This window comes from Loxodonta africana, chromosome 4 (assembly GCF_030014295.1).
Source record: "Loxodonta africana isolate mLoxAfr1 chromosome 4, mLoxAfr1.hap2, whole genome shotgun sequence".
NCBI lineage: Eukaryota > Metazoa > Chordata > Mammalia > Proboscidea > Elephantidae > Loxodonta > Loxodonta africana.
Genome location: NC_087345.1, coordinates 53,341,189 through 53,356,889, shown reverse-complemented (window position 1 = coordinate 53,356,889; position 15,701 = coordinate 53,341,189). Strand labels below are relative to the sequence as shown.

Sequence of the window (15,701 nt, the reverse complement as noted above, 5' to 3'; positions counted from 1 at the left end):
TTTTCTTTATACTTCTTATTCTTCATTCTATGTTAACTTCTAATCAGTGAAGAAGTACTACTTTGAGTTGCTTAAAAATTAAATTTTATACATACTTTTAAATTTCACTGAAACTTGAGTCTAATCCCAATCCGTGTTAATAAACTAGTGCTATATTTTGTAATTATTCATAGGGAGATTTAAAGCTTTTAAAAATTAATACAATTAAGAGGAAATCTACCAAAGAATTACTTTGCAATACCAAAATATATTGGAAATATTGAGCTTTTACTTCTCCATTAAAAAAGTGAAATTGGGTTCATAAACTTTACAACTCTAAGTTCAAACACTTAAACATATGTAAGAACACTTTAATTTCTTCCTGGTGTTAGAGGAGCAAGGAGATTCTAGTAAGCTTTCAAAATCAAAGGTAATTTAACTCCACAGTCTAGTTATGAAAGAAAGACAAATGCATACAGTAAATCCATTGCCATCATATTTTTCCAAAGCTTAAGAATGATTGTATTGCCTAATAATATAAAAACTACATGCTAATTAACATTTTTGTTCTTATTTTCAGGGATACTATGACACCATGGATGCTGGTTACATGGATGAAGAAGGCTATGTGTATGTTATGTCTCGAGTTGACGATGTAATAAATGTTGCTGGTCATAGGATTTCTGCAGGTGCCATTGAAGAGGTATTGATGATTATTGATATTCTATCCCAGGTAGTGTTTAGGAGCACAGCTGAACTGCAGACACTATTGAAGTAAAATCATTCTGCCTGGAAAATGACCACATCATTGATCTAAAGCAGAGGCGATGTTATTTTAGTATCTTTCTCACCTCACTTCCTGTCATGTAGATTTGCATATTCTCCACACTACCTCCCGCCCATCTCTGCCTGGGGAGTAGTGAGGAGTTTTAAGTACTTAAATATACTTATTCTTTATAGGTGAGTCTGTATGAATTTGCATCTCATGCCTTGGTTTGTGTATATAGTCTTTAAGTGGTATGGGATGTAAACATTTTATTGCACTCTTAAATTCTAATATATATATATTTTAAATGTGAGTTACTCAAAGTCCACAGTATTCTGTTTTTTAATGATTTTATTTTTTTTTAATTATACATAGAGTAAAATTTACTTTTTGGTTGTACAATTCTGAGTTTTTACATTTGCCCGGATCTTTGTAACACCATCAAAGACAGGAATACAGAGCCATTTCGACACTGACAAATAATACTTTCGTAATGTCACCTTTGTATTCTGACCCTACCTGACCCCTGAAAAACACTGAGTTTTCTCTGTCCCTATGTTTTTTTTCCCCCCTTCTTGAGAATGTTATAAAAATGGCCTAATACAGTGTGTGTTAGTATGAGTTTTGTATGTCTTGCCATTTATTTGGATCTTTTAAAATATTCCTCATCAGCATTCTGCACTTTTCAGCATATAGATTTTAAACATATTTTGTGAGATGTATCGGAAACCCTGGTGGCGTAGTGGTTAAGTGCTACAGCTGTTAACCAAGAGGTTGGCACTTCAAATCCTCCAGGCACTCCTTGGAAACTCTATGGGGCAGTTCTACTCTGTCCTATAGGGCTGCTATGAGTCGGAATCAACTCGACGGCAGTGGGTTTGGTTTTTTTGGTTTTTATACTTAATTATTTAAGTTTTTATAGCCATTATAAATGGCGTTGGTTTTTTAAATTTTGGTTTCCAATTTTTTATTGCAACTATATAGAAATACTATTGATTTTGTATAAGATATGTGTTCTGTGAGCTTGCCAAACTTATTAGTTCTAGGAGAATTTTGTAAATTCCTTGGGAATTTTCTATGTGGACAATCATGTTGTCTGTGAATAGAGACACCTTAATTACTTTCTTTCCAATCTGAATACTTTTATTTTTTCTTGGTTTTCTAGAGCTGGTTAGGACTTCCAGTATGATGTTAAATAATAGCAGTGAAAGAGACACCCTTTCCTAGTTCCTGATCTTAGGGTAAAAGCATTTAGTCTTTTCCCATTAAAATTAATATTACAATAAGAGGCAAAAACAGAGGGACTGAAATGCATGGTTGACTGCCTCCATGAACAACTGCCTTCTTTACCATGAGACCAGGAAAACTGGATGGTGCCCGGCTACCATTGCTGAATGTTTCAGTCAAAGGTTCTAAAGAAGAATGCTTATGGGGGGAAAATGGGAAACAAAATTTCTATTCTCATGGAATCCAGACTTTCAGGAGCCGCTGAGGCTGGATGAACCTCCAAAACTACTGCTCTGAGATAATCTTTAACCCTGAAACCATGCACCAAAAATATTTCCCCATGTCTTCTTTAAACCAAGCAACAGTCTACCTTAGCTAGTAAAGACTGTCTGCAATGAGCATTGTGATCTTTTAAAGAACTTACCATATAGGATCAAATTGACAACAGCAACTGGAAAGGTTAGATAGGAAGCTTAAGAGAAAATGAATTTATGTCAATAGGGGAGGAACAAATCATAAAAGGAGGATGAGAATGGCTGCACAATTTGAAGAATGTAATCAGTATCACTGTATTGTACATGTAAATATTGTTGAATTGGTGTATGCTTTCTTGCGTATATTTTCAACAGCAATTAAAAAAAAAGAAAAGAATGATATTACCTGCAGGTGTTTTTATAGATACTTTTTATCAAATTGAGGAAGTTCCCTTCTACTCCTAATTTGCTGAGTTTTGTTTTGTTTTATTTTTACTCAAAAATGTATGTTAAGTTTTGTCAAATCTTTTTCTGACTCTATTGATATGATCATTTGTTTTCTCTTTGCTTGTTAATGTGGTAAATTACATTGATTAATTTTCAGCTGTTAAAAAATCATTTACATTCCTTGCATCAGTGGAATAAACCTCACTTGGTTGAAATGTATTCTTTTTTATATTGATTTTTTAATCTATGTTAATTTTCTTTGTTCTGAAGTCTGCTTTTTTGTGTGACATATAGTCACTCTTAGCTTTATTTGGCTAGTGTTTGAATCATTTACCTTTTTCATCCTTTCAGTTTTAACCTATCTAGATCAGTATGCTTCACATACTGATAGATTATTGATACATTTATATTTATGTCCACCTCTTTATTATTAGTTATCCTTTTCAAGGAGCCCTAACGGTGCAAAGGTTAAGCACTCGGCTGCTAACCAAAAGGTTGGTGGTTCGAATCTACCAGTAGTTTCATGGGAGAAAAGACCAAGTGATCTGCTACCCCTAAAGATTACAGCCTAGAAAATCCTACAGGGCAATTTTACTCTGTCCTATGGAAACCTTAGTGGCATAGTGGTTAAGAGCTAAGGCTGCTAACCAAAAGGTTCACAGTTCAAATCTACCAGGCACTCCTTGGAAACCCTATAGGGCAGTTCTACTCTGTCCTGTAGGGTCAATTTGAGTTGGAATTGACTCGATGGCAATGGGTTGGGTTTATGGGGTCACTGTGAGTCGGGATTGACTCAACTGATGGCACACAACAACAATTTTTCTTTTCATTCCTCCATTTCCTCTTTCCTCTCCTCTTTTGAATTATTTGGTTCTTTTTCATAGCCTTTATTTCTTTTCTGAGAATGTCTATGCTCTCATTCATTACAAGAGTGTTTACCCATACTTTCTGGGCCATGGTTAATGTTGGATTTTTAATATGCATATTTGTTAATTTTTATGCTTATTGTACAGATGGTTTTATCCTGGATATTTTGAATATTGTCTTATGAAATTCTGGATCCTGTTTAAATATTCTGGATTTTTGTTCTTGTTGCTTGTTTATTTTAGCAGATGATCATTCCAGTTAAGTTTGGACCATACATCATTGGTTCCAACCTCAATGTATTCTTTAAGTCCTTTGCAGTGATATTCTGATCTTTCCTACCTGTGACCTTCCCAGAAGCCAGTCTGAAACCTGAGCCTAGTGTTCAGAACCTTTTCTGTGTGGGCTGTGGTTGGATGAATGCATGAAGAGCTTGAGAGTGGGCCCAGGACTCTAAACAGATTTAAAGCATCCCTTTCTCCAACTCCCTCTTCTTCGTTATCCTCTCTTAAGTCTCTAAAGCACTTTTCAGGGCTACCTCCTGCTATTTTTCTTTGTAGAAAGTCAAGGCTTTAGCCTCCCCACACTGTTACCAGGCTTCAGTCCTGCAGGTTGGCCACACAGTGCCTCTGAGGAAAGGGAGAGGTTCTGCCTTTTTGCTGGTGCTTGCCTGGTACAGTGCAGAGCAAATCAACAGGACTCCGCCCTCAAGGACTGCCTTGAACACTAGCAGGGAGGGCAAGCAGCACTGATTATTTCCAGGTGTTCTCTTGGTATAAGCAGCCTTGGCTGGCACAGTGGTTAAGCACTTGGCTGCTAACTGAAAGGCTGGCAGTCCAAACCCACACAGTGGCTCTGCAGGAGAAAGACCTGGCAATCTGCTCCCAGCGTTGAAAATACTACAGTCTAGAAAATCCTATGAGGCAATTCTACTCTGTCACATGGGCCCTCTATGAGTGTAAAGCTGACTCGATGGACCCTAACAACAACAATAACAAGGGTAAGAGAGGTCCCAGGGCTCCATCTCATAGGATCTGCTGTGCAGTGACAGTAGAGAAAGTAAGGCACAGCGCTTTCCAACCATTAACTTGGTGAACAGTGTGGAGAGTCCACAAAGTCACTATGGCACTGTAAGGACTGGGGGGGCGAGGACTGTTTCTGTGCTGGTGTTCACCTGCAGTAGGGAGAATAAAGCCAAAAGGGTTCCGTTTCTTCCCTTTCCTTTCTTCTGGCTAGAGACAGCAGGCTTTTCTTGAGGCTTTTTCTGTCCACATATTGGCAGTTTCAGCTCTGGGAATGCTCCAGTGTCCAGTGTAGAATATATAAGAGGAAAAACAAACAAGCCACAACTACAACAACACAAAATAAAAACAAGGTAACAACAGGGAACTCACCAGGAGGTCGTCTCTTGGGTTTTGATAGTCTTCTGATTGTTTGTAGATTTTAGCCTCTTTTAGCCTAGAGTTTGTAATTGTGAAAAAAAAACTAAAACCAGACGAACAAACCAAAAAAACGGAATTCACCTCTAGGTTGCCCTTTGAGTTCTGACAGAGTCTTCTGATAGTTGGTTTGTGTATTTTAGCTCAGGATTTTTAGTTAAAATTACTGGGAGAGATAACGTAGACTGTATTTACATCATCTTTTCCAGAAACCACCAAAAACCCAACTAGAAACACAATTGTTTCTAAACTGAATGGGACAAACTGCAAGTTAAAGAAACTGTTTAAAGCAGCACAACAAACAATTCAATGAGTAGTTTAGTTTAGTTACTTTTCTCCTAATTGAAAGGTAGTTACCTTCTCTAAAAGTTTGGTGGGACCTTCTCTAGAAGCTCTTTTTATCTTCAGCCCAAACTTAACAGCTTAATACTTCCTGTCATGATGACTTTTTGTTTTGTTTTGTTTTCCAGTGACATTGATTTTTCGGTCAATGTGGTATTGTTTGAGCAACAGGAAAGAATTTTATATTTTGGAACATATGACCTAGTATGCTATTCTGTTATCTTGTTTTGAAATGACTGAATTTTGTGAAACTTGAAGTTGAATGTATGCTTCACATATTCTGGTGTGTCAGCAAAATGGTGGTTCTGGTTACATGAACGTTTAGTTTCTTGTTTCCAGTAGATTAGCTCCAATGTTACCTGTATTCTTGGCATGTTCAGCCAACCAAAATACTGGAATTATGTATGCACAGCTGTTATTATCAGCTTAAGTCCTCAATAATGCTCTTTTTAGAATAAGTGGCAACCTATTCAAATATATCCTATGCTTTAATATTTTTCTGATGACATCCTTCTCACAATATGTAGCAGCAGAGTGAGGCAGGCAGAAGATAAACCAAAGCCAAACCAAACCCATTGCCATTGAGTCGATTCTGACTCATAGCAACCCTATAGGACAGAGTAGAACGGCCCTATAGAGTTTCCAAGGAACACCTGGTGGATTCGAACTGTCGATCTTTGGTTAGCAGCTGTAGCTCTTAAGCACTATGCCACCAGGGTTTCCAGACAGACTATAGGCGTTAAAATGGAAACAGGAAAAAAAAGAAGTGCCAAAATCATTGGTGTCTAGCAGTAATTTTGTCTTTGAGTCTTGGAGTATTTACAGCACATAACTGTACACCTCTCAACACTTAACTTTTTAAATGAACATTTCCTTTTATATGAATTAAGTGATTAGCTCTTTATTGAATGTTTATATTTAATAAGAAAATTAATATCTCAGTTCTTAGGAAGCTTGTCTTCTCTATATTGGAATCTCTGAGAGAATTGTGAGCCTGCATTCTTTACTGGGTTTGTACCAGTCCCTAGCAAAATTGTTTAAAAAATTGTTGCTTTACGTATGCTGAAATGCTTATACTGATAACATAACCAACACTTACTAAAGTGCCCAAACCTTACTTTATATTTTAATGCTTTTCCAGAGTTCTCAGTGGTAAATGCTGTATTCTACTTCTACTATTTGAACTTTAACTTGAGGGTCATAATCCACTCAAAATCTAATTTGTAGGAAAAAATAATTGAGTGTTGTTTTTATACATAATGAAAATACCTGTGTTTTTCCAGTTCCCCAGAGTAAAAATTTGACAAATGTATCACCTTACATAAGACTAAATCAAACAGAAACTCGATTATGATTACTAAATTGAAAATATTTCTGGAAACTCATATGTTCTTTTCTATTCTCATCATGAGAAAGTAGAGCCTTAGAATAGCCTTTATAACTTGAAGAGGACATCGTCTTTGCAGGTCCCAACACCTGAGGGCCTTCTGTAACTATTAAGTAATAATCAAATCTATTTGAACAATTGATTAGCGTTTCAAAATTTAGCTCCCACCTAGACAGTTGGGAAACTTTGATGGAAGTTGAAAGAGTTTTTAAGAAATTTGGGTCCGAAATCTGCTAGCTAAAAGGAGGTAGGCTAAAATTAATAAGAGCTAACATGGCCCTTCTTGCTCAATTCTCTTCACTCTTGGGGGCAAGACTCATGCAAAGATATCTCTAGGGAACAAGTCAGGGTCCTTGATTTCATTCTTTCCCTTACAGTTTAAGTTTCAGTATGTTAAATAATCCTGCTGGTTTACTTGGGAACTTAAAAATCTGGCATTAAAATGCTGCATTTAAAGCCTAGGGCAGTGTTCACATAAAATTTTCCATTTTGGAAGTTGTTCTGACCACAGTGTCATTGTTTGTCCAAGTTAGCTATTTTGTTCGATATTTTAGGAATAATTTCTTCAAGCTTGACTATATTTCCATAAAGTAACTGTGTACCGAACGAAGATGCCATGCAATTTCACTTCTACCCTGGATTAGACGACTACTAGATTTAAATAGCTGTAAAATTGGTGAATAGTATCCTGAATGCTGATGAAGATGCGAAGTCTCTCTTGACAGTTTGCTAGATTACTCTGATGTTAAAAAAAAAAAAAAATTGCCATCGAGTCAATTCCGACTCAAAGCGACCCTACAGGACAGAGTAGAGCTGCCCCAAAGAGTTTCCAAGGAGCACCTGGTGGATTAGAACTGCCGACCTTTTGGTTAACCTCCATAGCTCTTAACCACTATGCCACCAGGGTTTCCATTCCAATGTCAGAGGACTTAAAAAGGCATTCTTCTTTCTTCCCACTGCACAGACAACCTCTCATTGCAGAGTAGATTCATACATCTCATGAGGGTGCTTGATTCAAACAAACTTTTCTAAAACTAAAAGTTCTATAAACAATTGAGAAACCTGGGTAGTTTAACCCACTGAAATCATGAAACCTTTTAAAACCATTAAAATTCATAATAAAAAAGACAAGAATCCATAAACAAAAAATGACATTTACCAGACCTATTACCACAAAATGAATTAAGAGAGTCATTCAAACAGAACAAGGGGATACTAATGGTTTAAAATCAGAAAAAGTGTGTGGCAGGGTTGTATCCTTCATTTTACTTATTCAATCTGTATGCTGAACAAATAATCTGAGAAGAATTTTGAGTCAGGATTTGAGGGAGACTGGTGAACAACCTGTGATATGCGGATAACAAAATCTTGCTTACTAAAAGTGAAAACAATTGATAAAGGTCAAAGACTACAACCTTCAACATGGATTACACCAGAATATAAAGAAAATGAAAATCCTCACAACTGTTCCAACAAACAGCATCATGATAAATAGCAAAGAAGTTCAAATTGTCAGGGATTTCATTCTACTTTGATCAACAACCAATGCCCATGGAAATACCAGTCCAGAAATCAAATGACATATTGCAATGGGAAAATCTGCTGCAAAAGATCTCTTTAGAATTTTAAAGGAGAAAACCTATCACTTTGATGACTAAGGTATGCCTGGTGCAAACTTCATGGACTTTTCCATTGCCTCATGTACTTGTGAGAGCTGGACAATGGATCAAAGATAATTGATACATTTTAGTGGTGGTGTTGATGAAATGTTGAATATACCATGGACTGCCTGAAGAACAAACAAATTCCTCTTGTAGGAAGTATAGCCAGAATGCTCCTTAGAAGTGAGAATAGTGAGACTTTGCCTTGCTTACTTTGGATACGTCATCAGGAAAGACCAATCACTATAAAAGGATATCATGTTTGTAAAGTAATTGTAGTTGTTAGGTGCCATCCAGTCAATTCCGACTCACAGCAGCCCTATGTACAACGGAATGAAACATTGCCCAGTCCTGCACCGTTCTCACAGTCCTTATTATGCCTGAGTCCATTGTTGCAGCCACTGTGTCAGTCCATCCCCTTTTTCACTGACACTCTACCAAGCATGATTACATTCTCCGGGGACTGATCCCTGCTGATAACATGTTCAAAGTATTTGAGTCATAGTCTCACCATCCTTGCTTCTAAGGGGCATTCTGGTTGTACTTCTTCCAAGACAGATTTGTTTGTTCTTTTGGAAGTTCATGGTATACTCAATATTCTTTGCCAGCACCACAATTCAAGGGCATCAATTCTTCTTCCGTCTTCCTTATTCATTGTCTAGCTTTCCATGTATATGATGTGATTGAAAATACCATGGCTTGGGTGAGGGGCACCTTAATCTTCAAGGTGACGTCTTTGCTTTTCAACACTTTAAAGAGGTCCTTTGCAGCAGATTTGCCCAATGCAATGTGTCTTTTGATTTCTTGACTGCTGCTTCCATGGGTGTTGATTTTGGATCCAAGTAAAATGAAATCCTTGACGACTTGAATCTTTCATCACTTTATCCTGATGTTGCTTATTGGGCCAGTCGTGAGGATTTTTGTTTTCTTTATGCTGAGGTGTAATGCATACTGAAGGCTCTGGTCTTTGATCTTCATCAGTAAGTGCTTCAAGTCCTCTTCACTTTCAGCAAGCAAGGTAGAATCGTTTGCATTCACAGATTGTTAATAAGTCTTCCTCCAATCCTGTTGCCCCATTTTTCTTCGCATAGCCCAACTTCTTGGATTATTTGCTCAGCATACAAATTGAATAAGTATGGTGAAAGTGTACAATCCTGATGCACACCTTTCCTGACTTTAAACCAGGCATCATCCCCTTGTTCTGTTCCCACATGTGTCTGTCAGTTTGTCATACTGTGGGGGGTTGGGTGTTGCTGTGATGCTGCAAGCTATGCCACCAGTATTCAAATACCAGCAGGGTCACCCATGATGGACAGGTTTCAGCTGAGCTTCCAGACTAAAACCAGAAAGAAGGGCCTGGTGGTCTACTTCTGAAAAGAATTAGCCAGTAAAAACCTTATGAATAGCAGAATAACATTGTCTGGTAAAGTAGAAGGTCAGCAAAAATGAAGAGAAACTTCCATGAGATGAATTGACATGGTGGCTGCAACAATAGGCTCAAACATACCCAAAAATTGTGAGGATGGTGCAGGACTGGGCAATGTTTCATTCTGTTATACATAAGGTCTCCATGAGTTGGAGCTGATTCAACTGAAACCAACAGCAATAACAAAAATAATGCTTAGCACTGTAGGAGTCAAGAACTACATGAATGGCAATCTTTACAAGCCATTACTTTAATCCTAATATTTACAATAAGATATAGGAGAAATGTTGAGTTGTGTGCTTAATTACAGGCAGTGTGACAAAGTACACTGGTTTGTATCAAATTTTCTAGTAGTTACTTGAGTCTTGAAGGAGTTCAGATAAGAAAAATTTCATTTTCAACTTGGCTTAATTTAAAAGAAAGAAAAATCCTCATGGAAAATTTGAGACTTGAATATGGGATGTCCTAAACTCTACTGATTCTTCTCCTGCCTCTCTTGCTGTGTCATTTTAGTCTAGTTTGAAGGCTTTTCCTTTTCCATGTGGCCTTTAGATGTTGGAGTTCCTCTAGGCTTGTACTTTTTTCTTCTCACTACTTTTTCTCCCTAAATAATCTTTTTCAGCTCCATGAATTCCATTCCCATCACATTCAAATTTGCATCTCCGAATTAACCCTCTCCTCTAATCTACTTATCAACTATCTCTACTATCCATTTAGATGTCTCAAAAGTATTTCCATGGGACATGATTTAACACATCATCTTTCCTGCCAAGCATAGTCCCTACTGTTTTCTGTCTTCTTAGAAAGTGACATCACAACCAGCTGCTTCAGTCAAAAACCAGAGAATCGTCCTTAAACCCTGTGCATTTTCTATGATCCATATCTAACTTAACAACCGTTGTGTCAATTTTACCCCTAGAATCTTGTCCTCTATCTTCATACCGTAACCTTAGTCTACCATACCATAGTAGGGTTGCTATGAGTTGAAATTGACTCAACTGCAATGGGTTTTTTTTTTTTTTTTTTTCGGGTTACTATACAATAACCTTAGTCTCTAAAGTAGTTTTCCTGTATAAACTGTGACACCTGCCCTCAATAACACCTATTTATTCTCCATGATGAAACGAAAGGGAGTATGATTTTCAAAAGTCAGTACAATTTTATTGTCTCCCCAACTCCTGAAAATGTTTTACTACCTTCCCAATGCCATTAACAGTCAGAAGTCCTTGGCACAATGCTTATCTGCCTCTGCATCTTCCTCTCCTCTTGTACTGTTCTCACTCTTGTTCTCTGCTTTCCAGCCACGCCATTCTCTTTAGGTTTTAAAGGGTACATCTGCAGTCCTCCCACAGGACATTACCCTCTGCCCCCCTACCTCTTTGCCTAATCAACGCCTACTCATCCTTTACACTTGAGCACCATGTCATTTCGTCAAGGAGGCCTTCTCTAAGACTCACAGCCTGCTGCCGAGGCAGTTGCTTTTGCTGTATCGCTGACATAAATAATCCACATTCCTTCCTTTAGAAGCCTTACTTACCATGTTTGTATTTGTACTTTTATAATAATTAGACATGAATTATTATTTGATAACATTTGCCTCCCCTACTAGACTGTAAGCACCATGAGACAGGACTGCCTACGTTTGCTCTCCACTGAGCCTAGCACAGTGTTTGGAAGATAAGAGGCACTCAGTAAGTTTTGTTGAATGAATGAGTAGAGGAAACAACGAGAATTGCCAAATGAGCTGTTGGGTACAAGAAGCTTCACTGTTTTCTCTAGCTGTTTGAGGTTTGGAGGCATTGAAGTATGTATTAATCTTTCAGAAAAGAGTTTTTGAGTACGCATTTTTAAAAATCCCATTAGAGTGGAAATCATCTTTTTTTTTAAAAACCCTAAGCTTCTGTGGAAACCCTGGTGGCATAGTGGTTAAGAGTTCAGCTGCTAACCATAAAGGTCGGCAGTTCAAATCCACCAGGTGCTTCTTGGAAACCTTATTGAGCAATTCTACTCTGTCCTATAGGGTTGCTATGAGTCAGTATCAACTCGTTGGCAATGGGTTTGGTTTTTTGTTTTATTTGTTTTTAGGCTCCTCTATTTCCTACGGTTACTCAACTCTGAATTCTTGGGATTCCAGATAGATGGCTGCTTTGCTCTTCAAGGCACTTACAGTTTAGGATGAGCAATATGAAAATGGTCCCTTGATAGCAATGACGGCCTGTTGTTAGAGCCTTCTCTCCATGTTCAGTCTCCTCTTTCAAGTCCTGGAAGATCTTCTCTGGATGGGGTAGGGGTAGGGGGTCACTCAAGAATGGGATACTGTATTTATTGTTCACTATCAGACCCCAGAAACCCCGGTGGCGTAGCAGTCAAAAGTTTGACTGCTAACCAAAATGTCAGCAGTTTGAATCCACCAGGCACTCCTTGGAAACCCTATGGAGCAGTTCTCTGTCCTATAGGGTCACTATGAGTCAGAATCAACTCAACGGCAAAGGGCTTGTTTTTTTTTGGTTTTATCAGACCCCAAAATAAAATTACTTTTTAGCCATGGGGCAGCCTTAGCTTCCCCTGGTAGGTGTTCTGATGGTAACCAGCATTAAAGCCAAATCGACATGAAGGCATCTGCTTCCCAAGGGCTATTGTGCTTTGTTTACATGTGGTATCTATGCACATTTCATCTCGATTCATACTACACAATCGAGGTGAAGAAAACAATTGTCTTCCTTTTCAGGTTAGCTAAGCAATTTGCCTGAGTTACTGTCAACCCCTAATGACGACCACGGAGATCTCAATCACTCACCACTCGCCCTACTAGTAATCATGTTGTGAATTAGTAGTAATTTTTAGGCAGGCAACCATGGGTTTTTGGATTCTCTGGCATTTTTTTTGTCTTTCCCAATTGAAATTATGCACATCCACACACACACAGACAGACACACACATATTAGATTATATATACATGTATTTTTTTTTTTCTAAAGGCATATATTTCTCTATTACAGTCAATCCTTTCCCATGGTACTGTGGCAGACTGTGCTGTTGTTGGCAAGGAGGATCCTTTGAAAGGTTCCGTCCCATTAGCACTCTGCGTGTTGAAAAAAGGTGAGAGATCTTTCTCCCCCCGACTGTCTAGGTCCTGTGTGACTAAGTATAATTCAGTGCTTACCATCTGAACTTTCTCCTTAGATATAAATACAACTGAGCAAAAAGTTTTGGAAGGAATTGTGAAACACGTCAGAGACAGCATTGGCCCCGTGGCTGCTTTTCGAAATGCAGTGTTTGTCAAACAATTACCCAAAACTCGATCTGGCAAAATTCCTCGGTCAGCTCTATCTGCCCTTGTCAATGGAAAGCCGTATGAGGTAACTTATCAAGGATGTTTTTAACGCTGAGTTTTGAAATGTTTTTCATTTCATTGGCATTAGCCCGAATTTAGAGCAAAACTCTTAATAGTGGCTCTCAAACATGAATTGTATCCCTAAAATCATATAGTATTACTTTTTTCTTATTGTTAAGAGGAGGGGGGAATGCATAGCTATTTTCTCTGAAGTGGATGAGCAACACAGGAAGGAAGGAGAGATTTGGTAAGAAAATCAGATTAATAAAGATCATCTACTTTGACTACAGGAACCAGTATGTGAAAATATTTCTATTATTGGTAACAAAGTCAATATCACTTAAATTCAAGCATACTTGTGGAAACTCAATCTTATTGAATTAAAGGTACCCTGATGGCGTAGTGGTTAAGTGCTATGGCTGCTAACCAAAGGGTCGGCAGTTCGAATCTGCCAGGTGCTCTGTGGAAACTCTGTGGGGCATTTCTACTCTGTCCTATAGGGTCACTATGAGTCGGAATCAACTCGATGGCACTGGGTTTGGTTTTTTGGTTTTTCCTTCCTTGGAAACCCTGGTAGCACAGTGGTTAAGAGCTACGGCTGCTAATCAAAAAGCCAGCAGCTCAAATTCACCAAGCACTCCTTAGAAACCATATTGGGCAGTTCTACTCTGTCCTATAGGGTCGCTATGAGTCAGAATCGACTCACGGCAGTGGGTTTGGTTTGGTCTGTTTTTTTCCCTTCTTAATAGGCATTAATGACTATTAGTGATTTGCAAAGCAAAACAACTGAGGGTGGCAATAGATGTATTAACAGTCTTAATTGACATATATGCTAATTGGTTTTCCCCTTTGGAGTGAAAATTATTTTAGGAAACTTAGTTTGGTTCTTGCATATGTATACTTTTAATTTGTGTGCTCATTATGCATGCATAGATATGCATATTTTACCATCAAGAGCTAATGAAAGACAATGCAACAGGAAAGAGTAATTGTAGAAGAAAATGTCAAAGAAATATTCTCTCTATAGAGCTACATAGAAATGGCTTAAAAGGAACTCTAGAGAAAGCACCATCTAGGACCAATAGTTTTGCTAATTGGACAGTTAATTTTATAACTCTGGAAGATTATAAAGTTATTTTAAAACGTTCATTCCAAATCTCTTATTTTTGGACATTTATATTTGACTGTTAGAAGATAATGGGAATACAACATTGCACCTAATTGTTGAATAACAGTAGAGGAGATTGAGGGAAGTGCATTCATCTGACTCGAATTTTCTTTCCAGGTAACTCCTATGATTGAGGACCCCAGCATTTTCAGTCACATAGAAGATGTGCTGAAGCAGGCATCCTGACTTTTTTTTTCCTGATTTGGGTAAATGTTTATTAGAAATAAACTGTTAAATAGAAACTACTTGCAAACTGAAATGTTAACTGTAAAGCCTGCTGTAAAAAATTAAAAAATGAACTTGAAGACTAGCAAAAAACCTGTGCCTTCTGTTTAATTAGACCCAATTAGCATTGTTATCAGTTGCCTGTAACAAGGCTCATTATTATATTAACTGTTTCCCAGGGCTTTAATTTAAGAGAAAATACATCTAGTGTATGATTTTAAAAACTGTACCCCCCACACAAAAAAATCTTAATTGAAAGTGACATTAATATAGAGCTACTTTCAGAAATTGGTGAACAGCCTCTTTGACTCAAAGCCTAAAACCCAACTCTAACATTCTTGAGGGGCCCACATGCATGGATTATTAAGAACCATGGATTATATAAGCAACTTTAAATCAGCATATAGGCAGATGAAGTTATTTTGTAGTTGGGAAGACCCGTCTAGCTATTCATTTCCTGGTAGAAGGCTAACAGTGGAGTTGTAGCTCTGCCTTCAAATCATTTGTTACTTAGTCAAGGGAAACCACATGCCTGGCAGAGAGCTTAGATTCATTTTAATCCAATGCCTTTTATTAAGGAGACAGGAGACAGAGGCCCCTGGGAGCCCCTTATCATGTCTCATGCTCTAAGATGACTGTATACTTCTTAAGGATTCCAACTTCTACAGAAGAAGAGGAAAGGTATAGTAGTGGGGGTAGAGTGGAAGGAAAGTTCTTAAGAGAAAGATGTAAAGATTTTTACATTATGCTAAAGACCAGGCAGTCTTCAGTGACCAGGCAGATAATCTAATGCCAGTGAGCCAATGATCTTTTGAAGTGAGCTTGAACCTCCTGGCCTCAGCGCTAGAAGAACAACAATGAGGAGTGGTGAGAACTGGAGAGCACCGGCTCCGTATAAGGGAGTGGCCCCTTCCCAGTCCCGGCAGAATATGGCTGGAGGAGGCAGAGGAAGGACAGATCCCTTATGGCAAGAAACTGATTTTTCAGAGAAGCCAAAAAATCAAGATTTTTATGTGAAATTTCTCATTTTTAAATAATAATTTATGAAAAAACATGTGCTATCCAAACTCATCTTTTCATTTCCAATTTTTATAAACTGTTAAGCATTTTTTTAATAATTGAAAATGAGTCTTTGTTAATAAACTGTGTAAAAATAGCTTAAAACAAAACAATCAACCAACC

General features: G+C 37.8%; 1 protein-coding gene across 1 annotated transcript in view; it reads left to right on the top strand.

Annotated features, from left to right (window-relative positions):
- Window positions 1-14,480, top strand: part of ACSS3 (acyl-CoA synthetase short chain family member 3) — a 180,286-nt gene extending 165,806 nt beyond the window's left edge. The window contains exons 13-16 of the mRNA XM_003405601.4: window positions 560-682; window positions 12,792-12,891; window positions 12,976-13,151; window positions 14,412-14,480. Of these exons, the coding sequence (XP_003405649.2) occupies window positions 560-682; window positions 12,792-12,891; window positions 12,976-13,151; window positions 14,412-14,480 (468 nt within the window). The remainder of the gene's footprint in view (window positions 1-559; window positions 683-12,791; window positions 12,892-12,975; window positions 13,152-14,411) is intronic.
- Window positions 14,481-15,701: the final 1,221 nt, after the last annotated feature.